Below are 26,299 nucleotides of genomic sequence, written 5' to 3'. Positions count from 1 at the left end.
AAAACCGCGCCCTGTTCCTTTTCATCTGAACTCGAGCGACTGACTGGGGTCATGACCACGTATCGGAGGCCAATATCAGAGGTATTAACGAGCAGTCAGCAGTAAACATTCCAAATACACAAGCACGGTGAAATATCACCTACTACTCTCTTTCCCCCACGCCTATTGGCTTCGACTTGAACTAATCAAGGGAACGAGGAGCGAGAGAATGTATCAAGAATGCAGGGCAAATCTGCATCTTCTAAATTCAACCTAACCTGCTTCTTTCTTTCTCCCAGTTTAAATACGTATTACCTTCCCATGTATCACCGGTAATTGAGAATTATCGTTCTACCTATCCAGAATGTCTTTAGTCCAATCCCGGTACAGTGTAAATGCGCCCCAAACAGACCTTCTGTCTTACTTGTTTGGCTCGCCTTATAAGAATGAAGGAGCCTGGCCATCCTCAGAGCCTCTTCTGGAAACAGCAGCAAAATGCGATTTTCCAGGATATACAATCGACCAAATCAAGAATATCGTGAAGCGAGTCGGCTGCGGCCTTCATCAGTTGGGAGCGCAAGGAAAGCGAGTCATGGTCTACGGTGAAGCGAACCATAACTTCCTCCTGGCTGTTCTTGGTGTTATCGCTGCTGGAGCAGCATGCAATGCTCTCGCTCCCGGTCCTGTAGAAGAATTGATTTCCCGGCTACGGCAACTGGACTGTGACATTGTCCTTTTCGCACCCCAGGATCGGAAGCTTGTCTGCGTTGCAGCAGCAAGGTTGGATCTTCCTCGCGAGCGTCTTTTTATGGTCGACGAGTCTTTCGGTGGAGTGAATACGGACGGTTCGGATGACGGTGCTTTCAGACACTGGAGCCATCTCTTAAATACGCCTGGCGGTGACCATTATGAGTGGCCTAGACTTTCGCCTGCGGAGGCAAGGACAACGACAGCTATTCTGCTCAACACTTCCGGGTAGGTTGGCTTGCTATATTCTATGGGGCACGGATGTAAAGAGTTAATCCTCTTATAGGACAACAGGATCTTCAAAGCTTGCTGAACGCACTCATTATGGACTTATTGGCAATATTGAGCATACCTTACAGCACTACAACCTTCGGGAGAGAAACAGAGAAACCGTATTCTGCAATTTTAAGTTTTGCGGTTTGGGTTTCCAGATTTTAGGATTCATGCTCCCTCTGAAAGCTCGATATAAGATTATATTTCCTACGAAGTACGAGCCAGAAATGTTCATGCAGACGATTGAACGATTCAAACCTACTTTGTTGATACTCCCTAAGCATCTGGTACGCGAGCTCCTGGAAAAATTCGACAAACCCAGCTTCCCCAGCGTACAACATGTCCTGACCGGCGCTGCGATCATCCCCTATGAGATGATCGACAAGTGGCAGCGACTACATGGATCTCAAGTGCTGCATACATATGGAATGACCGAGTAGGTAGACCTTATGCTATCGTCCTTACTTTACGCAGAGCAGGACTCACTCCGTTCACTGCACCAATGCAGGGCAGGTTTCTATACATTCCCAGATCCAACCCAGGTGGTAGAGGATGCCACAACAGGAATTCTGCTTCCAAATCTGGAGGCGAAGATAGTTGGAGATCAGGGCGAATTGCTAAGCAGAGGCCAGAAAGGACATGTTTACATTCGGACCCCATTTGCCATGAAGGGCTACTTCAATAATCCCGAAGAAACTGCTCAGACCATAACAGACGATGGATGGATTAAGACTGGCGACATTGGCTGGGTTGGTGAGCGCGATCAATTTTATATTGTTGGTCGCCAAAAGGTATGTCCTTCTCAGTTACATCCAAATATATGCGCAGGTTCTAAATGTTCTGCTACATATACTCAGGACCTATTCAAAACCAATGGCTACAATGTTTCTGGAGCTGAGATCGAGATGGTTATCTCACAACATCCGGATATTACCGATGTCGCTGTTATTCCAGTCACGACGTAAGGATTGAATGTCTCCCTTACCTGCTACTTGTCGTGCTGATATTGCTCCTCTCGTATAGGGATGGAGACGAAGAACCCATTCCTCGTGGCTATATTGTCAAGTCGAAAGACTCACCCTTAACCATCGACGAATTGATGCACTGGATGCAGACAGAACTCACTCCACGCATGCAACTTCTTGGTGGTGCAACCTTCATCGACGAAATTCCAATCTCGAATGTAGGTGGGCCGTGTCTTGAGACTCAACCAATTGCTCACACTTAATCTTCAGGTTGGAAATAGCAAAGTCGACCGTCGGAAACTGAGTGAGTTTGCCGAGAGAGAGATGCAGGCACTAAGCCATGCAGAGCAGGAGGCGGACAAGCCAAACCAGGGTGCTTAAATGTCTGTCTGTCCAATTTCCATTGATCGTTGCTCGTCAGATTCCGGATGTGCAAGAGCTTTACGTTTCTGGAATCGATGAAGGCTGTGGCCGTGTGGTTACATTGGATGATCTGCAAGGGACACGGCACAGATCTTATTTAGAAGCGGGCGGCAGCATGGGAGACTTAACCATGCATTTAATGTTCATTGATGAGACCCTCCTCATAATGGTGTCTAACATTAGTCTGAACAAAATTAGTCTCAATGTTAAAGGCCGCATCTAGATGAATGGCAGACCTCGAATAATGTATTGAAAGTCATTGCTATCTCTGATCCAGTTTGATCACATCAGCTTCATATACAGCAGTATCAGAATGATTATGACCAATATGGAAGTGTCTTAAACTCCTCCACGGGTAATGACCGGCTAATTATTAGATTGATATATACATCTATGCATCGCTGCTCAACCCAAATCATGAAATGTGGCATATTGGCATATCTTCAACATGCCATCTCGTATAGGCGTTCCCCATCTATCACAACATGACGCCGTTCAAAGCCCCTTAGGGCTTGGCAAGCTGCTCCTTACGGAAGAACAACAAGAACCCAGCACTACAATCAATCAATCGTTAGTAATCACACCCCACACACCAGGGAGATGCCAAATCAACATACCAAATAACCAACTGACAAAACAATCCGACCCAGAACCACGCATTAGCCACGGCACTCACCCCAAACGTCGGATCAGGGGAGATAGGCCCCGGGCCCAGTTTATTCGGCCCGAAGCCTCTCGCGGCGATCGTAGCAATAGAACCCAACACCTGAGAACAAATCAAAGTGAAGAGCATATGCGTCCGCGTTAGCGTTTGAAGCAAGATTATGCCGAATCCCAGACCCTGGATGCTATCCAAAACACCCAACCAAAGCCAGAGACTGCGCGATGCGAGGGCTCCCCCGACGTATCCGCCGGACACCCATGGTAGGAAGTATCCGATTCCGGAGATTCCCCACCAGATTTGGGCCCAGCGGGGGGCTCCGAGCCCGCAGGCTATTAGGGGCAATGACCAGCTATGCGCTTTGAGGTATCTGCTGACGATGAAGAGGAAGCCGACCCAGACGAAGCCAAAGAAAAGGATGCAGAGGAGGCCGACTTGCCACGCTTCGGCGTGGGTGGAGGACCAGAGGACTGGGGAATTGGTAAGTTGGGTTGTCAACATTTGTATGGGGAGGGAGGGAAGATGGAAATGGAGACCGGGGAAAGTGGCGAATGTTGGGGGTGGGCTGGGGCAGGGAACGTACAACTCCAATTCCGGCCGTAGGGGGCACTAAGGAAAAAATTCTGCAGGATGACGAAAACAAAGTTCCAAAGCACGATCTTTCGACGAAAGACTGCTTTGTAGAACGAGGCGATCTTGCCCGGGGCCTGATGGTAATAATTAGGCAATCCGCGGAAGAGGAGGAATCCGATGAGAGTCACGACTAGAGCAATCGGGTAGCAAATGGCACTAATTGAAGAAGTTAGCAGATGCCATATGAGATAGCTCATGAAGAACAAGAGAGAGGGGACGTACGTCATCTTCCAAGAGCCAGCCACTCCACTTGTTGTCGTTGAAACGCCCTCACTAGAGGCAGTGCTCATGGATGATCCCCAATACCAAAGGGCAATCACATATGCTTGTTGCAAGCCTTGAACAATGCAAGCCCGGAAGATCCAAACCTCCATGGGAGCACCACCTTCGTCGCCGAAGTTCAATGCGAAAAACAGGGAGCCACTAGCAGATGCGACCGCATACGCGCCGCTCCCGATATTCTGGATCCAGCCTCGGTTGAAAGAATTATCGACCCAATGGGCGGAACCTATAAGAACGAATGCGATGCCGTAGAATAACCACGGGAGGGACAGACAAACGACGGACTTGAAATAGCGATAGATCAACCACCAGCAAATAGATGCAATAAGGTAGGTCGTTGCAATTCCGTATAGTTTGACTGCAGTTTCACCGACCTGCCCTGTCAAGAGTGTGATTTGGTAGGAATTGGCAGCGAGGATCTGGCCTAGTGCCAGGAAAATGGAATATACCGGCCAGTTACCAATGCGGATCTGCATCCAAAGCCTGATACCAGCAGGGGGGCTGTAATCCTTGCCGAGAAGGAACTCATCATCAACTTCCGATCCCTGTGTATGGGAGCTCTCAGCGTTGAAACTGGACCCATCTTCCCTTGAAACGACGGAAACAGATCCCTGCTTATCACGGAAGACTGAGGGTGCTGGTGACTTTAAGCGACCCAACTTGGCGTCGTGGAATCGTTCAAACCACTCCTTCTCACTCTTGATCAAGAATTCCTCGATACAATAGTCTGTTTCAGAATTGCTACCCTTAAGGTTCTGCAACTTTTGCTCGAAGATGTTGTAATACTCGCCTGTGCTGTCCGTGAAAAACGGATCCACCTTTTGCAAGCGGAAGTCCTTCTTCTGTCCCACCACCATATCGACAGAAAGCAATGATGCCGTACTCATCCGGTTGCTAACATCCCTGAGACCAGCCGGGGGCAACAGGCTTTGCTCAGGCATTTGTGGCGAGCCCGGTGTTCCAGGTACAGCCAGGGCTTGGCTATCGCGTGAGAAGTGAGAGCTGGTTATGGCCGTAGACCCCGGTCGCTGAGCAGCTTGCATGCGACGTGCTGCTTCCAACTCCGCAGAGGTGGGAACATATTCATTGTCCGGGAAATCATCACCCTCGACATCGGTAGCCACGTCTTCGGGATGTTCCTCAGTCACGGATAACTCATCATGGGAAGAGTGAGAACGTGCAGCACGAGGTCTATGACCCGGGCCAGAACGAACACCAAGGGAGAGTTTGCGTTGTAGACCAGAGACTGGTCTCTCCGTAGGATCAGACAGGGCAGCGAAGTCGCTGAGTCGGTTAAGGTTGGTGTAGCTGCCCTCGCGGGAATGAAGCATGGGTGTCTGCGTGCCCGATGAAGGCCAGAAAGCGCTCGACGGCCTAGATGACACGCTGTTGCCCTGGAAGGCGCCCGTGTTAGGGGTCCGAGGGCGCCCGTGGCCTTTAGCTGTCTTGGTATGGACCTGGATGGATGTCGTTTGGAGGATTTCCAAGTCCTCCACCCATTGCGCGACGGGGAATCGCTGCTTCGCTGAACGAGCCCGCATTTTTGCACGAGTCGACTGCTTGGATTCCAACGCGGCATCAATCGCTTGTCTGAACTGATCCAGAAGATGATATGTAGAGGTTGATTCGACGTTATACCACCATCCAGGCATTTGTCCCAGTCCACCAACGCGGGCTCCCACGCCTAATGCACCCTTTCTACCGAATTCTACCGCCACAAGACCGAACGGTTCATCTCGGGAGGGAATCAAAGCGAACTCTGCCCCCGAGAATATGTACGGCGGAAGGGCAGTGAACTCAGGGCGTGAAAAGACTCGACCAGGATAGAGTTTCATCATCTGATCGAGCTTGAGCGCAGCGAACTTTCCGTATAGATCAATAACAGGGCCGACGCAGATCAATTGGACCTTCGGATTGGCTTCAATAACTGAAGGCATGATATCTGCAATGAGGTCGACACCTTTTTGCATGGACCAACGGCCAACGAAAACGAACAGCTCAGCGTCAGGGTCCTGGTTGAGACCCGCCCATTCCTGCGCCTGCAGTTTAAGCGCACCACGACCTGCTTCATAATCCGGATCGACGGCCACTTCGCCGCGTTGAACTGCCATGGCTTGCTCCTTGCTCCATTCTCCCAAGTCCGAGGGGTCAGGATTGGGAAGGTTGCCGACTTTTTGCAATCCCCAAAAGATGGGGTACCGGGCGTAGGAGCGCTTGCCGTACTTTTTGGACACGCCGACCGCGCCAAAGCCACGCTGGTGGATGCGCAGATAGCTGGCTCCAGCATGCAACAGGTTGAATACCTCACCAAATTGCACATACTGCTTCATAACATCCGCACTGAGGTTGAAAACTGACTGTACCTCTTCACGTTCGGTAGCTGTTCGGACAGGCCAAAGACCCTGGAATTCTGCGTTGTGTAGGGAGAGGCAGACGGGTATAGTTTCCGGGAGCAAGTAAAGGGGCGCCAAAGAGCCATGGTAGTCGTTGATATGGTACAGATCAATAGGGAAGCGCTTGCATACAGCTGCAATACACTGATTCCATGCTGAATAATAGACCGCACTTTCCAGATCGTCCATGCGCGCGGGATACGGGTTTGATTTCGTTTGTTGGCGGAAGACCGGAGCATCGAGGAGGATATAGGTGATGTTGTTTAGGTAATGATATTGCACTTGCACCTCATATTCCGTGCCCATAAGTGTTACCAGAATTGACTCAGCTGGGGTGTCAACAGGGTACTCGACATCTCCCACGCAGGGGACCACCCAAATGAGATCCTGGTGGCTAAGGGTCTTGCCCATCAACTGAGCCATCACTCCAAGACCTCCAATTTTGATCTTTATCGCCCAGTCTTCGATATCGTACTCCATGGTGGCGATCAAGACCATGCGACGCTTCCCAGCGGCTGCAGCAGCGCTAAAAGGGGTGGCAGTTTGGAGCAAGCCTGATTTATTGGCCAGTCGCATTATGGGGTTGAGACGGTTATACTCCCCACCTGGAGCTTTCTTTTCGAACCTTCGGCGCAGGGCAATTGCGAAGCCAGACTTCTGGTCCACACCGACCTGGTTGAACTTAACTTTGTAGAAGGACTTCATGAAGACCCAGAAACACGCCGCAGCTGAAAGAGGAGGCACGATCCAGAATAGCACATACATCGCAATCTGTGTCGCTTGATGTCCTACCGGTACCAGTTGGAACTTCTGAGTGGCATCGTCGATGATCAGCTTCCAGGAGATGTATGGCGAAGGCGGATGCGATGTAATATTGATCACAGTTTCGGAGAGGGATGATGGAGGCATCCGGTCAAGGACGGAGTCGTTATCAGCATCGCCCATTACCCATCCTTCATCCGGCGAACCATCCGGGTTCATCCCCCAGATGCTGACCTGCCCGATTGCTGGCCACTCATAAGTGAAATGGTACTTCCACAGCCCATCCTCTGGATCCAGGTGTATCTCGCTCTCCAAACCAGCGTCGTAGCCGTATTCATTGTAGGGACCTTCCCAGAAGATGTGGGGAAAGCGTCGAGGGCCTTTCTTCCAATCTGTATCGCCTTCCTGCACGTAATCGCTGCTACCCGTCCATTTGCTCCAGTATTCAGCGCGGACGTGGTACCCCTCCCAAGCTTGCTTGCTCGTGCCGGACCACGATAACTCTGTTATGGTAGTGTTTCCACCCGTGTAATCCATCCAGTCTGAATAAGAGGACCCCCAATTCGTGGAATATCGCCACTTGTCTGCACCAGCAGCGTGATGTTGGATGTAAAGCGAGCCATTTTCGTATTTGTGAAGCAGGCTGGTGGAGTAATTGGCGGTCGTGTATATCATGGGGTTATCAATTTGACCCACTCGCAGAAGAAAGTGATCAACAGAATCGGTGGTCTCGTTTTTGTAGGAATTAGTGGCGTTGTTCACGGTTATACGATGAATACCATTGTACACGCCAGTCAAATTCCCCTGCCATACCCAGGCACTCGGGATAAAACCAGACCAGTCGCTGCCGGTCTCGTTGAGTGTGGCGGTCTTGCAACTGACACTGTCTGTGTCTATTGTTGGGGTTTTCCCGGCCTCAGTAGAAGAGTTGACGTAGATGGAACTCGTCACCGAATCACAGTTCATGGCCTCGGAGAAGTAAATCTTGATTTCAACCGATTCATCCTCATTCGGTGCAACGGTGGATCGCACGGGCGCATCGTGCCCCGGGGACAAGGCTGTGATCATAGGCCGAGGCTTGGTAAATTTAGCACGTGGGACATACGCGCGGAACTCGTAAGCCTTCATCGTCATGTTGGAAAGACAACCGTTATAGGCCGTAGATCCATTGAGGCCAAGCTTTTGCGGACTGCTGCTCAACTCATGTTCATCGAAGGGGTAGAAAAGGTTCTTGACCCAAGTGCCGGTGTCGAAAGGAGAAATTAATGCGCTGTCATTGTCACTGCAATCGAATGTGTAGTCGATTGTCCGATTAGTGTTATGATACACCAACCAGACCGGCTGGTTGTTGCCGGTTCCCAAGTCCTGGAAGTCAGAGCTGATTCCACGGTAAACTGACCAGAGACCGGTTTCAGTAGCTGTTCCATTGGATCCTGGGTAGTATACATATTCTGTATGGTTGGACAGTTTGGTGACATTGAAGCCGTCGTTGAGCACGGGGAAGTCGATGCGCAGCTGGTACATGTGTTTTATGATGTTACGAGCTGGATGGGAGGGATCCCGATGATCATACGTTACTGTAATATCCTCGCAAGCGTGACGACCCCTTGTAATAGGCCAGTCATAGAAAGTCGAGGAGTCCAGAGAAAAGCATCCGTGCATGTGCCAGGCAACGGCCGGCGACATGGACTGGCGTCCAAAGATATAATTTGACGCAGTAGCATCCAGGACATAGAATGCCTGTTCTTCTCCCCACAGCAGTAGTGGGATCCCAGGAAGAAGCAAGGTAGTCACAAATTGGCCAAGCAGCTGGCGTTCGGTTCCCTTCTCCAGCGTTGGCCAGCGGAAGACATCTTGATTGGTGACACCATACATGTGTCGGGGATCGAATTCACCTGCACCTATGGTCAGCTTTCTTATCCTTTCTATTTCCTTGGAGCCCGTGGCAATAAGTTACCAGTATTAGGGTTGAGGAAATCGTTCGACACCAACATCTCGTTCCAGGCATTGATGAAATCCACCGATACATCGTATCCGGCGGACAAACTGCCATCCATCCCTAGGAACCGCTCGAGGTTGCGATAGATCGAATAATGAAATGCGGCGCCATCGATGGCATTCATGCCCTCCTCTCGCAGGAAGTATTGCGGCTCCGAGGTATTCGTGAGATTCATGGCAGCCTCAATCGAAGATGGATACTGATCAGGTTGCCGACCACGCCCCAAATAGACTGATCCGAAGGTGTTTCCACCAGTAATTTCTCCGGCTATGAAAAAATTCTCCTTTCCTACTGCCCGGGCGCATTCGCGATAAGCAGCTGACATATCACCCAAAGCATCAACTGTAGCCTGCGTGGCTTTATCGTAGCGGAAACCATCGATGTCAAGCTGGTATATCACCAGACACGAATGGCGAATCAGTCTGTCTCGGACTGACGGGCGCCACTCACGCAGGCGGTCCTGCACAGAAGCAAACTTGGCCAATTCTCGCTCCCAGTCTGGAAACACTCCGAAGGCCTCGACATCACCGTATTGATCGAAATCACTGTCGTAGCAGCCAACCAGGGAGTCGGTGACCGTCTTCTGGACGGGATAACCATTTTCATACCAAAATCGGGGATAATCGCACGTCTCGTTATAAGTGTTACCAAAATCGAAATCCACGTATCGCCGAGCAGTCTTCCATTCGACTTTATGCTCGTCCACTGTAAAAGGTGCCGAGGTATTTAGGTAACCCTCGAATCCGATCAAATCTCCCATTCTATGGAAGCCTCGTTAGATACATTTCTTAAAACTGTGATTGCCCATCGCATGGGAATTAGCAATGGGGGACAATAGGAGCACATACGTCGCAAGCGTGTTGTCGAAAATAACGTACATGCCACGATTGTGGATCTCGGTGATTGCATGTCGCCATTGTGCTAGATTTCCGTAATGTCCGTCCAGCAGAGTAGTGTCCAGTGCCGAATAGCCATCGTATCCCCAGGGTTGGTTCATGAGAACTGTGCCAGCCAGATAAATCCCCTAGAACCCGAACTGATCAGCAATCGACCTCACCTACCCGATTTCCGACAATCGGATTCCGTTCCCTTGACCGACCTTGATGCCCATTCCCTGCAAATAATCAAGCGTATCGATAAGACCAACTACATCTCCGCCATGACGCATCTGTGTTGACCAAATATCGTGTTCCCATACTGAATTGTTGTAATTATCGTTCGTCGGATCTCCGTTCACAAAGCGATCAAGCATCAGGGTGTAAAACGGAAATCGCCAGTTATCCGGAGATGGAAAATAATCGCCGGTGTGGTTTGGCCATTGACCCCAATAATCTGCAGGATTTGTCGCAGTTTTGTTCTGGTTCAGATTGTAATCTGCGAGTGATGCATTGTAGGGCCAAGCGACAGCCTGCCATGCCGTGGAGGCAAGGACGAGGCCAGCGAGCACCCGCTTCATGTTGTGCTGAAGCGCAACAGGCCTCTTTTCGCAGTTCAATCACAAAAGGCCAAGCTTTTCTACGAGCCAGTCATAAGTACGCACTTTCGAAAGGCTTACAGAATTCGAGACAGAAAACGAGAGACAATAATAGGGGTGCCTTTTTCTGAACAAGCAAAGCTAGACAAAGACCAAGAGTGGCGACCGAGTGGTCCGGAACGAACGGCGTGTAGAGGTGAAAACGAGTGAAGAAGCAGAATGCAAACGAAGGATGAACAATTGGGCGGATGAAGTCTTCAGTTGGGAATGGTTAGGAATAAAAACGACGGAAAGAAATTAAAGTAAGACAAGTCAGAGGAAACGAAGAAGCCAAATATGGGGGAGACCAAAGCCAACTGCGCCCCCAGCAAAAGAACGACTGATAAGTGTTCTCGTGGCTTCCAGCTTGTGTCCATCACATATCGATAAGGCGACTTGCCCCAGTGATAAGTCTTGGCCAGGACTGGCCTATCCTGCTGGGCCTAAATCGAGCCACTGATTACGAGGCCATACGTACTCTCCAGGTGTTCCGCACGGCCTCATGGCAACATGATTTAGTACCCACGCCCGAACACCAAATTTAGCCCGGTCAATCCTCTGATCATCCGAAATCTCAATGTCAATCTCAAGATCGAGGGCATACGGAGTAGATACTGGGCCCCCTTCTCCTGGCTCAAGTCAGGCACTACACAAACTGGCTTTCCTGCATGGTGAACACACCCAAACCCCGCCCGGATAGATTATGGTGGGAAATTGGACAGCTGCCTGGAGCCAACGGCGTGGCAGAATTTTCCCTGCAAGTCCGAGTGGCTTTTTCGGATGTCAGGTTTAGGGGCTGCTCTATTTCGCTGTGCCTGGCCGGGCTCGGACTTATGATTTTAGCCGCTTGGCCGGCAAAGCTTCTATTCGAAGATAGTGGCCGAGTGGAGATGACCACCGTCCTATGAAAGGCTGTTGTCGGCACTAACCAGGAACTAAGCAGGAACTAACCAACAACTAACCACAAACCAAGGCATCGACTCCACTGCATCCAAACATTATGACAAGGCATGTGGGGGCCGGCCCGGCAGACTTACGCAATTGCCACTGGACCACGCATGGCCTCGTCACTATCACACCAATCAGCTGTTTGACGCTTGAACGCTCTCCCAGCCGAAAAGTGGGAAGTTAATTTGCCTTGTCCACTTCACCCTCCAGCGTAGCCCTGCCCTCACGATAATCAGTCAATCTCCCGCGACAATCCCAGGGGATCTTCGTGTTTAACGCTGCTACCCGTTCTCGAATGTTCGGGTGAACTGGAGTACTAGTAGAGTATAGTACCATCGAGCGTTACAGATTTAGATGTCGTCTTTATTTTTGGTTCTCGTTGGGTGTTGACTAGTATGATGGATAGGGCTCCGGGCACACGATGTGACCGAGGGTGGGGGAGAGACTACCTATTTATGGTACTTCCGGCTTCGACCGGCCTTTTTCTGCAGCCCCCGGTCTGGCGCTCTTATCTCTTGCTATAGCTATCGGGGGTTCCGCCCCCCTGAGTCGCGTTGCTTTGACTTGTCATTCTTTCTTTTCCCCGTTATTGCAACGGGAACAGCGTATCCGGCCTCAACATCATGCTCAGCGGCCCGTTTGGCTGGATCGCGTGAAGTTGAAACGCTTAAAACACATTCGTTAGAGTAAGCTGTTGCTTGTCATAATTCATTCGGTCACCCTAAACCCACCCAACGGGAAGCAGAACCTCCACAAGGGGGCATAGAGGGTAGTTACGGCCAATTATGTTTCGAAAATTCTCTTCCCTCCTGGGCCAACGGCTCATGGCCGTCTGTCTCCTGTGCTGGTGCGTTTCGCTAGCGACAGCCGCAAGCACAGAAGCATGGAAGACGCGATCCATCTACCAGACAATGACCGATCGGTTTGCCCTCACCAACGGCTCGACCACCGCACCATGCAATACAACGGAAGCCAATTACTGTGGCGGGTCTTGGCAGGGGACGATCGATAAGCTGGACTACATTCAAGGCATGGGGTTCGATGCTATCATGATCTCCCCTGTAATTAAAAACATTGCGGGGCGATCTAAGGACGGGGAGGCCTACCATGGGTACTGGCCTCTGGATCTATACGAGATCAACTCTCATTTCGGGACCCGGGAGGAGCTTTTGAAGCTGAGCGAGGAGATCCACGCACGAGACATGTACTTGCTGCTGGACGTCGTCATCAACAACATGGCTTACATGACGGACGGGGAGGATCCTGCGACAACTATTGACTACAATGTCTTTCCTCAATTCAATGGATCCTCATACTTCCACCCTTACTGCCTCATTACGAACTGGAACAACTATACGGATGCCCAGTGGTGTCAGACTGGTGACAACTACACCGCACTCCCGGATCTCTACACAGAGCATACCGCGGTGCAGGACATCTTAATGGACTGGAGTAAATCGGTCATTAGCAATTACTCCATTGACGGGCTACGAATCGACGCTGCCAAATCCCTCACTCCCAGCTTTCTGCCTACATATGCGGAAACCGTGGGCGGATTCATGACGGGCGAAGTCATGGATTCGAATGCCACCAACGTGTGCAAGTACCAGAGAGATTACCTGCCAAGTCTTCCCAACTACCCCCTCTATTACTCTATGATCACGGCCTTCTTGAACGGAGAGCCTGCGACCTTGCTCGAGGAAATCGCAACGATCAACGATCTCTGCACGGACACGTTCGCAATGGTCAATTTCATCGAAGATCAAGACGTGGACCGATGGGCCTACATGAATGACGATATCATGCTAGCCAAAACTGCACTAACCTTCATGATGCTCTACGACGGCATTCCCTTGGTCTACCAAGGTCTGGAGCAAGCCATTGCCTATTCCAACCGAGCGGCCCTCTGGTTGACCGATTTCGACACCAATGCGACGCTGTATAAACACATTGCGAAACTCAATGCCATCCGCAAACATGCCATTAACCTTGATTCCAGTTACATCAACTCAAAAACATACCCGATTTACCAGGGAGGTAGCGAGTTGGCTTTCTGGAAGGGCACCTACGGACGCCAAGTCATCATGGTCTTATCTACGGCGGGCTCCAATGGTTCGGCTTATACTTTGACGCTACCTATGAGCTATGGGGCTAGCGAGGTGGTCACGGAAGTGCTGAACTGCGTCAACTATACGGTCAACACCTACAGCCAATTGGTCGTGGACATGGACAAGGGCGAGCCTCGAGTCTTCTTTCCCGCTGCAATGATGCCGGGAAGTGGGCTGTGTGGCTACAATACCTCCAATGTGACGTATTCTGAGCTGAGGCTTTCTGCTGTGGGTTCTTCGTCGTCTGGTGGAAGCCACTCTGTCATACCATCTGCTTCTGCTTCGCTTTTCATGGCGCTGGTTGCTTTTTTGGCATTCCGGATATAAGTTTTGTCTTTTCTACTCAGTTTGATACCAGCAAATTACATAATGCCCTATGAATATGTACACGTTTTTGAGAGCGAGAATATATATTTCGACATTAAACACAAACACGTCCTTAGTTTTATTTTGTCCTGCGATAATTATCTATCAAGCATCTCGAAGCACAGTCTCCTCAGCCCGCATACATGCCCACCTCCAACAATTCTTCCACAATTTCTCCTGTGCCTCATGATCCTCACTAATGGCCGCAGGCGCCCCTTCCTTCGTCCCAACATAGTACCCCGATTTCCCTCGGAACTCATCCCCAACACTCACAGCCACTAAATCCCGCCCAGCATCCTCAATGGTGCGAAACATGGTAGTTAGATACCGCAGAACCGGCATCAGAAACTCAACAATCCTAAACGACCACCGCGCCGACCTTTTCTGTCCCGCCTGCGCCCTCGAACTCGGAAGACCGCCTGGGTCCATGGCAAGCGCAGTAATGCCGGACAACTGATCGTCCTGCAAAACCCAACGTCAATCCTTCCCCTTCTCCTATGGGGAATTAAAACAACATACCTCTTTCAACCTGCGATTCAAATCCATCGCCAGCGTAACATTCGCCAGCTTTGCAGTACCATATCTCTGGAACCCTTTATCATGCACAAGATTTTCTGGATCCGGCGGCGGACGCACCAAATCATCAATATTCTCCGGAAACCCCGGCCTCAGAGAACAAAGCGGGTTGGGTTTTTCGGGGTAGTGGGTGACTGAGCCAAGGAGGACTATACGTCCGGATGTCTTGTTCATGCTATCGAGAAGTTTCAAGATCAAGAGGTAGTGAGACAGATGGCATACTTGGAAGGTAGCTTCGTAACCATCCGTCGTGAAGACCTGTCCTGCTTCGAAGGAGAAGGTGGCGGCGTTGCAGATGATTGCTGAGATGGGTGGAAGCTTCTTGGAGGTTATATTGTCGGCTAGTTGATCTGCGAAGGAGCGGACGCTGGCAAGGTTGCCGAGATCGAGGGCCTCCAGGTGGAAGTTCGCTTTAGGGTAGCAGGCAACTAGGTTGAGGAGTTTCGCGGTGTTTGGGTCTTGGTCTGGAGAGGGGTTCCGGACGGTGGCGATCAGGGCCATATGGGGATGGAGGTATAGTAAGGCTTGGATGAAGCCTAGGGCAAGAGAGCCGTTTGCGCCGGTGATAAGGACTGTTCCTTCCATGATGGAATCGATGGATAACCTGAAGACTTGAGTTCAAAGAGGGAACGATATAACGAAGTCTGATGAAGCAAGGGGAGGACATGATGCTTTTATATTCGTCCTTCATGCCCCCTTTCCTAGTACAATATCTCTCATACATGGCAGAATCTATCTATACGACATCAACAGTGCACATTGAGCCAATCACGAAGCTGAGTCTATCCAAAATAAGCATTAAGCCTCTTTGAGCAGGCGCAGGTCTTGGCAAAGTTTGATAATAGATGCTTTGTCAGCCATGTCAGCTGCCCAGCTTCATCTCAAAATGTCATCATAAACATTGTGTGGCTCACCCTTGAGAGACAATATTTCATTGATTGTCTTTTCTACAGGATGGCTGAGCGGGAACTACCTTTTATCAATGTCACGCTTGTTCCGAAAGAGAAGGCTACATTGACAGAGTCACAACAACGGATTACTCGCTCACATGCCGCTCGCTCTGCGCATGCCCGCGTCCGACATCGGCGGATGATAGAGTATCAGGCACAGAAGCGGGGGAGGAGAGACACACGAGACAGTGTATTCAGTAGTTATCCTAGCTTCAGAGACAGTGTATCACCTGGAGTTGTCACAATCCTCTCGGCTGATAGGCGAGACCCTTTTCATAGCTTTGCTAGGGGCTTAACCTCATTAGAGCAATTTCTCTTTGATCATTGTATGACCTCCAAGTCCAGAAGATACTAAGTTTGCTAATCTATGGTAAAGACGTCAGTGTCGTCATCCCTCTGATGCGCTGCAATGAGAGCGCGATCTTCTTCGCGCAGCGCATGATCAGACTCTGGGTTCCTACTGCGATCACCGAGTCAAGTCTTCTCGATATCATCTTGCTTGCTGCATGCCGTCACTTGTCTATTGCATATGGACAGGGCTCTCAGGAACAGCAGCATATCTTCCAACAATTGACTCTTCATTATAAATCCCAGAGTCTGCATGCACTAAGGCATGCTATATCGGCTGAGATGCCGTTACTGAGTGACTCAACGGTCGCGAAAGCTATTATGCTAGCGTATGACGAAGTAAGTTCTTTTACTTCGACCTTTCGCGGAGAGTGCTAATAGTGTATAGTTATATGTTCGTGATACAAAAATGCTCAAGCATCACGTCGACGCAGCAGTGGAGATGGTCACACTGAAAGGCGGGCCCCAGACACTTGGACTTGATGGACTTATGGAACACTTTCTACTAAACCTGATTACGAAGACGAGAGGCGACTTAGAACTGCATATTAGGACACCCTGGTAAGGGTGAGAGTGTTAGGGTTCGTTGTATCGGTTACTATAACAAAAATACCAATACCCCTAGATGTATAGGTTCCCGATCGGCTATTAACCATAGGGAAATATTTCCATTCATGTTTTTCGTGTCATATTAAATAATACTTCGTAAGACAGAGGGATCTGCTCTCTGGCTGATGTCAGATGATAGCAGTGGTCCACCCTCCTCCGCAGATCCACTTTTGTCCGCAACTCAACCGCGACGCATAAGCCGGAGGCTAAGAACTTCAAGACCCCGCAACCAGCGCAGTCGAATCACTATAACGACAGCGGACTTAACCATGTCCCTTCGAAAAACATCTTGTTTATCATGTGTTGCAGCAAAGCGTCGGTGCGACCTGGATAGGCCCACTTGCGCCCGGTGTCGGAAGAAGAACGCTGCGTGTCAGTACCCATATCCGCCTCCACAGAATACACAGGATCAGATTGCAAATGTCAGCACTGCAAGCGACTCAGGTATCTTGGGAGTCAGCGACATCATGATTGTAGATAGCTGCATAGACCGATCTACGATCCTCTATCCCGGAGAGGAATATATCGACCCACTGCAGTGGTTCCCGGACGGTCCGACGAGCCCCGCTCAGGCCTGGGCCATAGAACCGGATGAGTGGTTGTCTAACACAAGGGCAATAGATGGACTATCATCCTCCTTGCTGCCACGGCTGGAACGCAGAGTCTTGGAGTTTTGGCCCCGTGTTAATGATACGCAAACCTGGCGATTCTGCATCCGAACATTTCTAGGCTATGTCGATCACTTCTTGAACACCGGTACACTGCCTCTCATTGAGTCACCCACCGATTCTAAAAGGGAACTTTCTCCTATTCTCCGTGAAGCCTACGGAGTGTGCGCCGCATATCGCACCTGCCAGCATGCAACCCAGCCTTTCTACCTCCAGCTGTTGAAGGCAGGCGTCAATAATGCGGGTATGGGTAACCTACCGCAGGCGGAGCTGCAGGATCAACTGGATCATCTCCAGGCCTTGATTCTCTACTTTATTCTCTTCCTCGCGGGTGGTGTTGGTGATCAGTCTTTGTTTATACAGTTGGACTACAAGTTAGCACAGGGCACAGCCGACCTAGAACGCAGAGAGTTGGAACTTCGGCACACATCCTCCCCAAGTCTTTTTAAGAGCAAGGATCTCTGTGAAAATGCCAGGCGACTTATCTTGGTGTCATATCTGGTGCGGGCTGTTCATGCTGTGGTTCACTTTCACAGATGCGACTTTATCAAATATCTGGCTGGGCTGCCGGTCTCTACTCAGTCATACACGAATTTGTATTTTGGGAGTCTTGATGAAGAGCAATTGACTACGCAATCGGCATCCAAAATTGTGTCTTACGACGAGCTCGTGGGTGTCTGGGAACAAGGCGAACTGCTTCATGTAGATGACTTCAAATTCCTTTTGCTGGTTGCATGCAAAGGATTGGACACCGTGCACAGGAACATACTCGGTAGTTGAGTATAGTCAATCTGCGATGAATAAATTTAGCCGGTAGTGATAATGATAGCCTTTCTCTCAGAAGAGTGAATTGCTGGTCAGCATGCTACCTATCAAAGCGGAAGAAATGGAGACTCGTATCCCTCAGAAGATGAGTGGACATTGACGGGGCTATGCGGGTCATGCCCCGGCCAGTTGACAGCCATTGCGGAGGAAAGTGGGTCCCATACAGCCCATCATCACTAAAGATATTGTAAGCTACCCAAATTATTTCTGTATATAAAGGTAGAAAATGCTACTACCCTGGCGTTAATTATGCCCTTCAGTTGACTCAAGACATCTGGTTCTCTTTCAACCATCATATTTCAATATGCAGTCCACCCAAGCAGCGGTCATCACCCTATCTTTAGGCCACGCAGCCTTCGTCACCAACCAACCCATCCCGACTCCCCGGCACGATGAAATCCTCATTCGCACTGCCGCTGTGGCCTTGAATCCTATTGACTGGATGCTTCTTGGAAGCACTCCGTCGCCCAACGCAGTCATGGGCCATGACTATGCCGGCACCATTGTCGAGGTTGGGCAATCCGCCTCAGAGAAGTACAGAGTCGGGGACCGTGTGTGTGGACTTGTCAAGGGAGCAGATAGAACCCGCCCCGAGAGCGGTACTTTTGCAGAGTATGTTGTGGCCAAAGCTGCCGTCCAGATACGCATTCCCGATGGGGTGACTTTCGAGGATGCAGCCACCGTGGGCGTCGGAGCCATTGCCGCGGGACAGTGTCTTTTTGGGCCATCCGGCCTTAATTTGCCATGGCCCCGGTTTCTCACTCCTGGGGAGAATCATGACACCATTTTGATATATGGCGGAAGCACCGCCTCAGGATGCTGGCTGATTCAAGTTGCGAAACTGTGAGTTGTCTCCCTTGCTATGTTCCGGTGAGGGGCAGAACACTAACCATGTACACTTTTAGGGCTGGATACACAGTCCTGACTACCTGCTCGCCTAAGAACTTCGACCTTGTCCGCGAGTACGGCGCTGATGCAGCTTTTGATTATCGCGACCCTGGATGTGCGCGACAGATCCGAGAGCATACAAGCAATACATTGAGAATTGTATGTGATGCTGTGTCAACGAAGGAGTCGGTTCGCATCTGCGAAAAAGCCATCAGTGATGAAGGTGGTTTGTATCATTCTCTCCTTCCAGCAGAAATTAGTCGTGTAGACGTGAAGTCCACTTTCGTCAATTGCTGCACGGCTCTTGGTGAGCCATTCGAGTATGGACCAGATTGCATGGTTATCCCCAGGATGCCGGCAGAATTTGAATTTGCCCAGAGATGGGCTGGCATAGTATCCACTCTTTGGTCTGAGAGGAAGATTAAACCACTCGTTGTTGATAAGCGAGCTGGGGGTTTAAAGAAGGTTCTTGATGGACTGGAGGATTTGAAGAACGGCACCGTTAGCGGCAGGAAGCTGGTATATACGGTTTCGGATGATTAGGCTTTGTTGGTATCGGACGGCTTGGTGTAGTAGCTTCAGGATATTTAAAGTAATTCTCCACGAGCAAGACTCAAGATTCATGGAAAAGAGCCACTAGCAGCTCAGTTGAAGTCAAATCTAGACCTTGCAACCCCAAGACTCAAAGAGGGAACCAATACAGCAATTCCACATCTCGTCAGCGTCTTCCTCCCCATACCATTCCCGCAGCAGCATATCATATATGTACAATATAGCGAAACAGGTGTTCAAATACTCCTTCAAGCGGACTCTAATATCTTCACTCTCCCCCCTCAACGGATCAGTGATACCCTCATCCTTCAAGCTTGCATCAAGACCCTCCTCACATCGTTGCTGCAAAGGCCACATATCCGTAACCCCAAAGTGATTCCAAAACTCCCGATGCGGAACATTCTGCGTCGGGTAATCATAGTCCGCAAGCGCATGACGCGCCCAGTACTGAAATGTTTGCGTTTCCATAAGTGAAGCTACGTTCCCATCATCCCCTTTCAACCGTTTCTCGGCAAGCATAGCATCCATCAGATTGATCATGATATAGATCGTCAATGCCGGCTCCGCAACGAGCTCCACCCCAAACGCATGACCCCAATGGATGTGTGCCAGGGTATGCAAAGGTACCTGGGAATGGCGCGAGAGCGTTATCAGAGCGGAAAAAGCTTCTCGTGACATTTGCCTTGATAGGGGATCATTCTTTCTCGCGCTTGCGGATATGATGATCAGCATTTTGACTGCGTCGGCGAGGTCCCCGTCTCCGCTGCAGTAGCTTGGAGGGTAACTGTCGTCGCTAGACCTAGCGCTGTCCATCCAGTATTGGATGTGTCGGTGCTTGGTAGAGAGGGGGTTATGCAGGGCGGAGTTTTTCTGATGGGGCCCGAGGCCGAATCGGCTCTCTGGGTAGGATAATAGATCATCAGATATGAGGCTGTCCAGAGGGACAGGGTTGAGTGGCTTGGTTTCTTCGGTGCGTGAGAATTCGCGGATCGTCTTGGTAAGGGTGCGACGAAAGTGGTTCAGGTCGGATGACTCCGTGGGTTTATTTCGGGCGAAGAAGTCGGTGCGTCGAGGTGTGAAATGAGGATTGCATCTTATGATATTTATGTGTGCGGCTGCTGTGTTCCATGGTAATTTGTGATCTAGATGCATGGTGGGCGACTGGTTGCCTTGCAGGCAGAGAATTGTTGATGGAATTTTAGAACCTACACACACTGACTTCGTTAGTGCAGGGTCCAATGACATAATGCGGGGCTTTTGGCTTTTAGGCTATTTTTGGTCATGAATTCCCTGAATCTTCTTGATTAAGGTTGTCTGGCTCTGCTCTAGGTGCTCTATCCAGGTAACAAATCGACAGTCCCTAACAACTTCGACTCCACCGTTTTATCCTACACTTACTCAAATTCTTTCTTACTTAATTCAAAACTTAATTCAACTCAGCCACTACATAGTGGTCTAGTAAAATGTAGATAAACTGTAAGAAAATGTTTCGTCTAGAAATCCTTGATGGTATATACTGATCGCGATGTATACAGGTCTATTCTATATAGTCTACTGGAAAGCCTCCAGAGATTCGTCGTTCCACCTATCTCTCGTCAGTTTTACCATATCACGAAAATGCTATAGGTGAACAAGAATAGAACTTACGTCAGGTACTTGCCACTCAGCGAGTTCGGCGCATCAATCACCAACTTAGCCATGACATTACCAGGCTGCTCAGGCTTCAGAAGGTTTCCAGCCTGGTGAACAGAAGTAAAGACAGAATGGAATTGGCGGTCCATAGTAGTAGCAAGATCTTCACGAATCTGTCTCTGGATCTCGGTATCAACCAAACCCGGGTCAATGGACACGGACGTTACATCGGGCTCTTCTTCGCCAAGGCTCAAGGCCAGGTGGTTCATGGCTGCCTTGGTCGCGCCATACAGACCCCATCCCTTAAATCCCGAGACGGATGCGCCGGAAGACGTGAAGACGATCTTACCCTTGGATTCTCGAAGGGCGGGGAGTCCAGCTTTGATCTGTTCCAATGCGTCAGTAGCCAGTAACCCAGAGCCCTTTTCTCTATCAAGTAAACCCGTGGGCGTAACTTACGAAAGCCACCAAGCTAATGAAATTGACATCAAATCCATGCTGCCATTGTTTCGGATCCGCCTCCGCGACGTTGGCAACCTGGCCCAGCATGCCGTGGTTGAGAACCAAGCCATCGAGACGACCGAAGGCCTTCAAGGCCAGGTCAACGGCCTTCTGGCCGAGCGAGAAGTCCGCAAGATCGCCGGTCAGGACCTCAACTTGAGTGGGGTACTGGTCTTTCAGCTTCTGAAGGGGCTCCGCGCTACGGGCCATCACCACCACATTGTGGGATTGAGGTGCCGAGAGGAGGAACTTAGCCGTTGCAAGACCGATACCTATACCATGGGTGGGATATTTAGCGTCGAAGGTCGCATATTTAGATGCCGACATGAGCAATATGTTGTGTTGGTTTCGTACCTCTCGAGGCACCGGTGACGATGAAGGTTTTGGCAGCCATATTGTTTGGAATAGAAGGTGACCTAGGAAAATTCAAGATAATGAGGAAACGGAGGGAGAGAACGGAAATGGATGAGATGTAACTTATTCTACAGGGGAAAATATCAGCCGATGATCTGCCGAGCCAAAATCAACCGAGTCAGAAATTAGTTCATTCCGTCATGTAACGGAAAATTTCCGATAAGCGATAAGTACCACACATGCGACACTGACAATGCAGGGTCCGAGTATCCGAAAAGCTGCTTTAGCGTAGAGCATATTAAGCATCTTATGAATATAATCGTCCTACAAAGAACAATAAGTACATACGACCATAGGGTGTGGAAAACAGGGCTTCCCGTCCGCTCAGCCGTACTTAAGCCACACGCCGGGAGGTTAGTAGTTGGGTGGGTGACCACCAGCGAATCCCTTCTGTTGTATGTTTTTGTTTTTGACGCCCTCACTATTTGGTTTGTATTGTAAGTAATTGGAACAATGGCTATCAATCAGATATTAGATTTATTTCAGTGAGTTACTGTTACCTAAGATGCGACCAATCCCTGTCATCATGCTTAGCCTCGCAATATGGAAAGCTCATCGCACGCCATAGCTTGGCTTCCGGCTGACAGTCTAATATCTCCGTCCACTCATAATAGGTTCCCCAATCAATCTTTGACCATGTACCACAGTACACCTAGACGTGAACATGCCTTACTCCTCGTGCAACTTATCCGTTGGAAGAGTGGTTGGTTCCATGGAACGAAGGCTGACAGCCGATAACCAAAGCGGCTTCGGGCATGGAACAACACCATTTTGGGACTTCGTCACATGCCGATACGTCATTCATAAACTAAGAGATGATGGGAATCTTAGCTAGAACATTAGGGACTTACATCTCGCCCGAGGGCCAAGTACTTGCACCATATGCTTCTATGGCACCTTACAATCTCTGCTCTGAATGGACCACAAAGGTGACAACGAAGTGCATGATCGGGTATGTATGACGCTCCCATTTATTGGTATGAATAACATATGCTCATGGTTCCGAAAAGCCGCTTTCTGAGCGCGACAAGCGTATCCTCACTACCTACGGAAGATTGCCCTGTGGAGGCAGTCTTGGCCAGCAGGCAAAGGTACATTTTCAACGTATTACATTCTGGCCACGGCTGAAAACAATCAGAAACGGACCTACTTCGATTCAGGAGATTATGCCCTCTCCGCAGCTCACCGAGTGACCGACAACGGCGATATCCAAACCGGCACCGCTCATCCTGTCCGTGAGAGCATTTCGCACCCCTTCGCACCGGTACCAAGCACTGGCAATGCTGCTAAGGAGGCTAATGATGGTATTTGTGAGGACAAGAGTGCAATCACACAAGTTCCAAGGAGTCCTCTTTCCCGGAATCCGAGCTTCAGTGATCAGGACCTATAAGGCCTGGGGGCAGAAAAACTTGAATTTGCAGGATACCTCGCGATGGTTGTCGGAAACTACCCCATGATGGAAGGACTGGATTGATATGCTTTATTGCATACTATATTGGGGAACACACTGGTTCCTCTTGACGCGTTTTGATATCTGGTCAGTTTCTCCCCAGGATATTTGGTATGTTGCATTGATAGAGGTTGTCTTTGGTTGGTTTATATCCTTTTTCCAGATTGAGCTGTCCTTAGATATGTACGTATCTCGAATTAATTCTCCCCATCGATTATGTGTCATACCATACCCGGTTTTAAATACCGAGTCTCCGGGTAGGCTTGTCCACTTCATCCTCGAAGTCAAGAAAAGGTCAATCGGTGAGGATAGTGTTACAGCTCATAAGCAACTCACTGCAGATATCTGGTTCAACTTTCCGATCCCCCGCTCCCTTGTCCTGCCAAGCTTGGGACAACCAGCAAAATCCCGCCATTGTCCAGGCACTCACCGAGGTCATCGCAGATATCACAAGTTTATAATCCGATAGCATCAAGGTTTCAGACTCCCTCAAGTTTCCGGTACGCTCGCTCCGGCACACGCAATGACGCAGACGCATACTGATCCAGAAAGGCGCGTAAACTGGAACGATCCGATTCAGATACACAACTGCTCGATCGCTCTTGCTGACGATGTCTTGCACAACAATGCCAACACTGACGTAGACCATCTTCAGTCGAGGACTTTAGCGAAGGTGCACAAGCGGCAGCAATGAGGGCGATCTCTTCAATCCTGCTCCATAAGGTTGGCGCCACTAGTGACCGGAGCTGCTCTCCTTCAAGCACAATGACCCGTACATAGTAGAGCTTTACGCTGGCAGCAGCCGTGGCACAGAGTATTACAGACAGTAGAAAAGCGATGATGAGCCTCTCGCGTAGAGGTCGATGAAGTCTCCAGACTATGGGTAATGGCATGATAACGAATATGACGTCGGTAAGGATGCCGATACCTGCCAGCCAGGGTGTTCTATTAGCTTTATATCGTGCCTTTATGAAAATTCATGGCATGTTAGATACTTACCAGTATACAGAAAGCCATATATGTGTAGTTGAGGCGGAGCCCAGCATCTTGCGTCGGGGACGATGTCCCACATGGCACGTAAGGGTCTGCACTGGATAAAGAGACAGATGGTCGAAGCGAGCGCTGCTGCAAGCTGAATAGATACTGTACCCCACAAGATAGCGTGCCATATCTTAGCTCGGTGTAGTGATATAAGTATTATTGCTATTGAAACTCGTAACAGTGCACCTGCCCATATACCCGTCATTTCGTATGTGAAGACGAAGCGCAGGGCTTGGGCTCTGTTGCCTGGTGTAAGATATTTGTCGTATCGACCAAGGCCATAGGAAGCTGCTGCGGCCATCATGGAGTATGCTACAATCTCCAAGGCCTATTTAGATAGTCAGAACTGCTTCTCGGTGCTTGAAATGAGGTAAAACTACCACTGCTAGCGATAATATGAGATCCTCGGCTCTGATCTTATATACTCGACGAAAGCGTGTGTACATTCGAAGAACGTATAAGGCCAGCGCTACAAGCAGTAGAATACCGCTAATAATCAGCGCCCTTGGAGCTGTAGTTGTATTGGCATTGTGAAGAACTTCTGCATTCATCTGGGTAGACGTTCGCTGCTAGTATGGATTTTCATTCTCCGATGCGGTCGCAAAACAGGCAGTATTCTCGAGGCCTCAAAATGTGATCTAAGAATTTCTGACAGCATCCCCAGGGGGGTTCTGTGATATTCGTTCGATCTTTTTCCCCATGTTTACCGTGAATTTGTCTGCTTCGTTTTCCGCGGTTTAGATAGATCCCCGTTCGCAAGCCTAATATTTGCAAAGGTTAGACAAGAATGGCTCTGGTAGCGAGGGTGACGCATAGAACCATTAGGTCCATGTTGAGTTATTTTCCGGCTCCCTTCAAGGCAAAGAGGGACCATTACCGTACAGTCTACTGTTCGTCTTTTTTTGGGTGGTTGTCAACGTCATTAACCTTAAGATATACTGTGACCAGTGGAAGTTACAGATGGAATATTTCTGACTGGTAACATACGTAAGTGGAAGGTATATATTGATTGTGATGCCCTACCAGATTTCGCAACGATGGGTTCAAGGTGTTCGGTGGCAGCATATATATCTTCTCAACGGGAGTTGACATAGCACGAATAACATGTAGCAACCTTGTAAACGCGTTAAAAAGCCGGCATAACATGATGGAGGGAATCAGACCAATTTCTAGCTAATAGAAAATAAAGAGATTCAGTATCCCGTGCATGAAGTGATATGTTTTAGTATGCTCATAGAGAGCTCACAGTGAAGCTCACCATGCCGACCGGCCACTATCAGGGTAAACTTAAGAGCAGCTTCAGCCTGGAATATAGTACACTTGTTAGCATATTATACTTCATCCAATCCTCGATGGTCTAACGGTCATGATTTCCGCTTGTCAATCCCTTTCGGGAACAAGCGCGGGAGACCTGGGTTCGACTCCCAGTCGGGGAGATTTCCTTTTTGTTTTTCATTCGATCGGCTACGTACATATCATCGGCCCACATTTTGAGGCTTTGACCAATTATTGGACTCCATTCCACCTGCTGCCCAATTATTTCGGATGGGGTGGCTGCAACAATAATCCTTAGTGCTAGGACTAGTCCTGGATGCCATTATCTTTGAGGTTCTAAGAAGATTACACAGTTCTATCTGTCCGAACCGTTGTCGTGTTTATACATTTCATATCCATTCCATCCAGCAATAGCATACATACAATTTTCCCGAAACACCCATGGCCTTCCCGAATGATCTCTTACGATACTGTGATCGTCACAATCAGAGCCGACAAGACCCCTGCTCTCGGCATTT

The 26,299-nt window shown here is 49.5% G+C and overlaps 11 protein-coding genes and 2 non-coding genes across 13 annotated transcripts; 8 read left to right on the top strand and 5 right to left on the bottom strand.

The window, feature by feature from the left end:
* Nucleotides 1-343: 343 nt before the first annotated feature.
* AtWU_03546 (AMP-binding enzyme) lies at nucleotides 344-2,345 on the top strand (the record flags this gene model as incomplete). The annotated part of the gene is made up of 6 exons (XM_035498658.1): nucleotides 344-954; nucleotides 1,013-1,435; nucleotides 1,508-1,790; nucleotides 1,857-1,960; nucleotides 2,023-2,182; nucleotides 2,235-2,345. 6 exons carry the CDS (start codon nucleotides 344-346, stop codon nucleotides 2,343-2,345), a joined length of 1,692 nt encoding a protein of 563 aa, XP_035354551.1.
* Nucleotides 2,346-2,892: 547 nt separating this feature from the next.
* Nucleotides 2,893-10,573, bottom strand: AtWU_03545 (alpha-1,3-glucan synthase Ags1; the record flags this gene model as incomplete). Its single annotated transcript, XM_035498657.1, has 7 exons — nucleotides 2,893-2,941; nucleotides 3,005-3,518; nucleotides 3,632-3,837; nucleotides 3,904-9,013; nucleotides 9,076-9,878; nucleotides 9,966-10,141; nucleotides 10,217-10,573. 7 exons carry the CDS (start codon nucleotides 10,571-10,573, stop codon nucleotides 2,893-2,895), a joined length of 7,215 nt encoding a protein of 2,404 aa, XP_035354550.1.
* A 1,790-nt stretch (nucleotides 10,574-12,363) lies between these two features.
* AtWU_03544 (alpha-amylase) lies at nucleotides 12,364-14,013 on the top strand (the record flags this gene model as incomplete). The annotated part of the gene is made up of 1 exon (XM_035498656.1): nucleotides 12,364-14,013. The coding sequence occupies one exon, from the start codon at nucleotides 12,364-12,366 to the stop codon at nucleotides 14,011-14,013; it is 1,650 nt and encodes a 549-aa protein (XP_035354549.1).
* Nucleotides 14,014-14,157: 144 nt separating this feature from the next.
* Nucleotides 14,158-15,213, bottom strand: AtWU_03543 (short chain dehydrogenase/reductase SDR; the record flags this gene model as incomplete). Its single annotated transcript, XM_035498655.1, has 2 exons — nucleotides 14,158-14,514; nucleotides 14,572-15,213. The coding sequence occupies 2 exons, from the start codon at nucleotides 15,211-15,213 to the stop codon at nucleotides 14,158-14,160; spliced, it is 999 nt and encodes a 332-aa protein (XP_035354548.1).
* Nucleotides 15,214-15,582: 369 nt separating this feature from the next.
* AtWU_03542 (C6 finger domain protein) lies at nucleotides 15,583-16,491 on the top strand (the record flags this gene model as incomplete). Its single annotated transcript, XM_035498654.1, has 3 exons — nucleotides 15,583-15,904; nucleotides 15,955-16,265; nucleotides 16,315-16,491. 3 exons carry the CDS (start codon nucleotides 15,583-15,585, stop codon nucleotides 16,489-16,491), a joined length of 810 nt encoding a protein of 269 aa, XP_035354547.1.
* Nucleotides 16,492-16,804: 313 nt separating this feature from the next.
* AtWU_03541 (Zn(II)2Cys6 transcription factor domain-containing protein) lies at nucleotides 16,805-17,983 on the top strand (the record flags this gene model as incomplete). Its single annotated transcript, XM_035498653.1, has 1 exon — nucleotides 16,805-17,983. One exon carries the CDS (start codon nucleotides 16,805-16,807, stop codon nucleotides 17,981-17,983), a length of 1,179 nt encoding a protein of 392 aa, XP_035354546.1.
* A 349-nt stretch (nucleotides 17,984-18,332) lies between these two features.
* AtWU_03540 (zinc-binding alcohol dehydrogenase family protein) lies at nucleotides 18,333-19,459 on the top strand (the record flags this gene model as incomplete). Its single annotated transcript, XM_035498652.1, has 2 exons — nucleotides 18,333-18,871; nucleotides 18,934-19,459. The coding sequence occupies 2 exons, from the start codon at nucleotides 18,333-18,335 to the stop codon at nucleotides 19,457-19,459; spliced, it is 1,065 nt and encodes a 354-aa protein (XP_035354545.1).
* Nucleotides 19,460-19,576: 117 nt separating this feature from the next.
* Nucleotides 19,577-20,620, bottom strand: AtWU_03539 (uncharacterized protein; the record flags this gene model as incomplete). Its single annotated transcript, XM_035498651.1, has 1 exon — nucleotides 19,577-20,620. One exon carries the CDS (start codon nucleotides 20,618-20,620, stop codon nucleotides 19,577-19,579), a length of 1,044 nt encoding a protein of 347 aa, XP_035354544.1.
* Nucleotides 20,621-21,019: 399 nt separating this feature from the next.
* On the bottom strand, nucleotides 21,020-21,995 carry AtWU_03538 (SDR family oxidoreductase; the record flags this gene model as incomplete). Its single annotated transcript, XM_035498650.1, has 4 exons — nucleotides 21,020-21,053; nucleotides 21,116-21,486; nucleotides 21,560-21,873; nucleotides 21,956-21,995. The coding sequence occupies 4 exons, from the start codon at nucleotides 21,993-21,995 to the stop codon at nucleotides 21,020-21,022; spliced, it is 759 nt and encodes a 252-aa protein (XP_035354543.1).
* Nucleotides 21,996-22,301: 306 nt separating this feature from the next.
* AtWU_r25 lies at nucleotides 22,302-22,417 on the top strand. The gene has a single exon (XR_004775205.1). It is a non-coding gene; the product is annotated as a 5S ribosomal RNA (ribosomal RNA).
* A 514-nt stretch (nucleotides 22,418-22,931) lies between these two features.
* AtWU_03537 (uncharacterized protein) lies at nucleotides 22,932-23,405 on the top strand (the record flags this gene model as incomplete). Its single annotated transcript, XM_035498649.1, has 3 exons — nucleotides 22,932-22,967; nucleotides 23,026-23,106; nucleotides 23,154-23,405. The coding sequence occupies 3 exons, from the start codon at nucleotides 22,932-22,934 to the stop codon at nucleotides 23,403-23,405; spliced, it is 369 nt and encodes a 122-aa protein (XP_035354542.1).
* A 539-nt stretch (nucleotides 23,406-23,944) lies between these two features.
* On the bottom strand, nucleotides 23,945-24,807 carry AtWU_03536 (amino acid adenylation domain protein; the record flags this gene model as incomplete). Its single annotated transcript, XM_035498648.1, has 3 exons — nucleotides 23,945-24,393; nucleotides 24,465-24,608; nucleotides 24,705-24,807. The coding sequence occupies 3 exons, from the start codon at nucleotides 24,805-24,807 to the stop codon at nucleotides 23,945-23,947; spliced, it is 696 nt and encodes a 231-aa protein (XP_035354541.1).
* A 1,045-nt stretch (nucleotides 24,808-25,852) lies between these two features.
* AtWU_t79 lies at nucleotides 25,853-25,942 on the top strand. The gene is given in 2 exon segments: nucleotides 25,853-25,889; nucleotides 25,908-25,942. It is a non-coding gene; the product is annotated as a tRNA-Asp (tRNA).
* The last annotated feature ends 357 nt before the right edge of the window (nucleotides 25,943-26,299 follow it).

This window comes from Aspergillus tubingensis, assembly GCF_013340325.1.
Source record: "Aspergillus tubingensis WU-2223L DNA, scaffold_5, whole genome shotgun sequence".
Lineage (NCBI taxonomy): Eukaryota > Fungi > Ascomycota > Eurotiomycetes > Eurotiales > Aspergillaceae > Aspergillus > Aspergillus tubingensis.
Note: the sequence above shows the minus strand (reverse complement) of the source record. Positions and strands in the feature narration are given on the sequence as shown.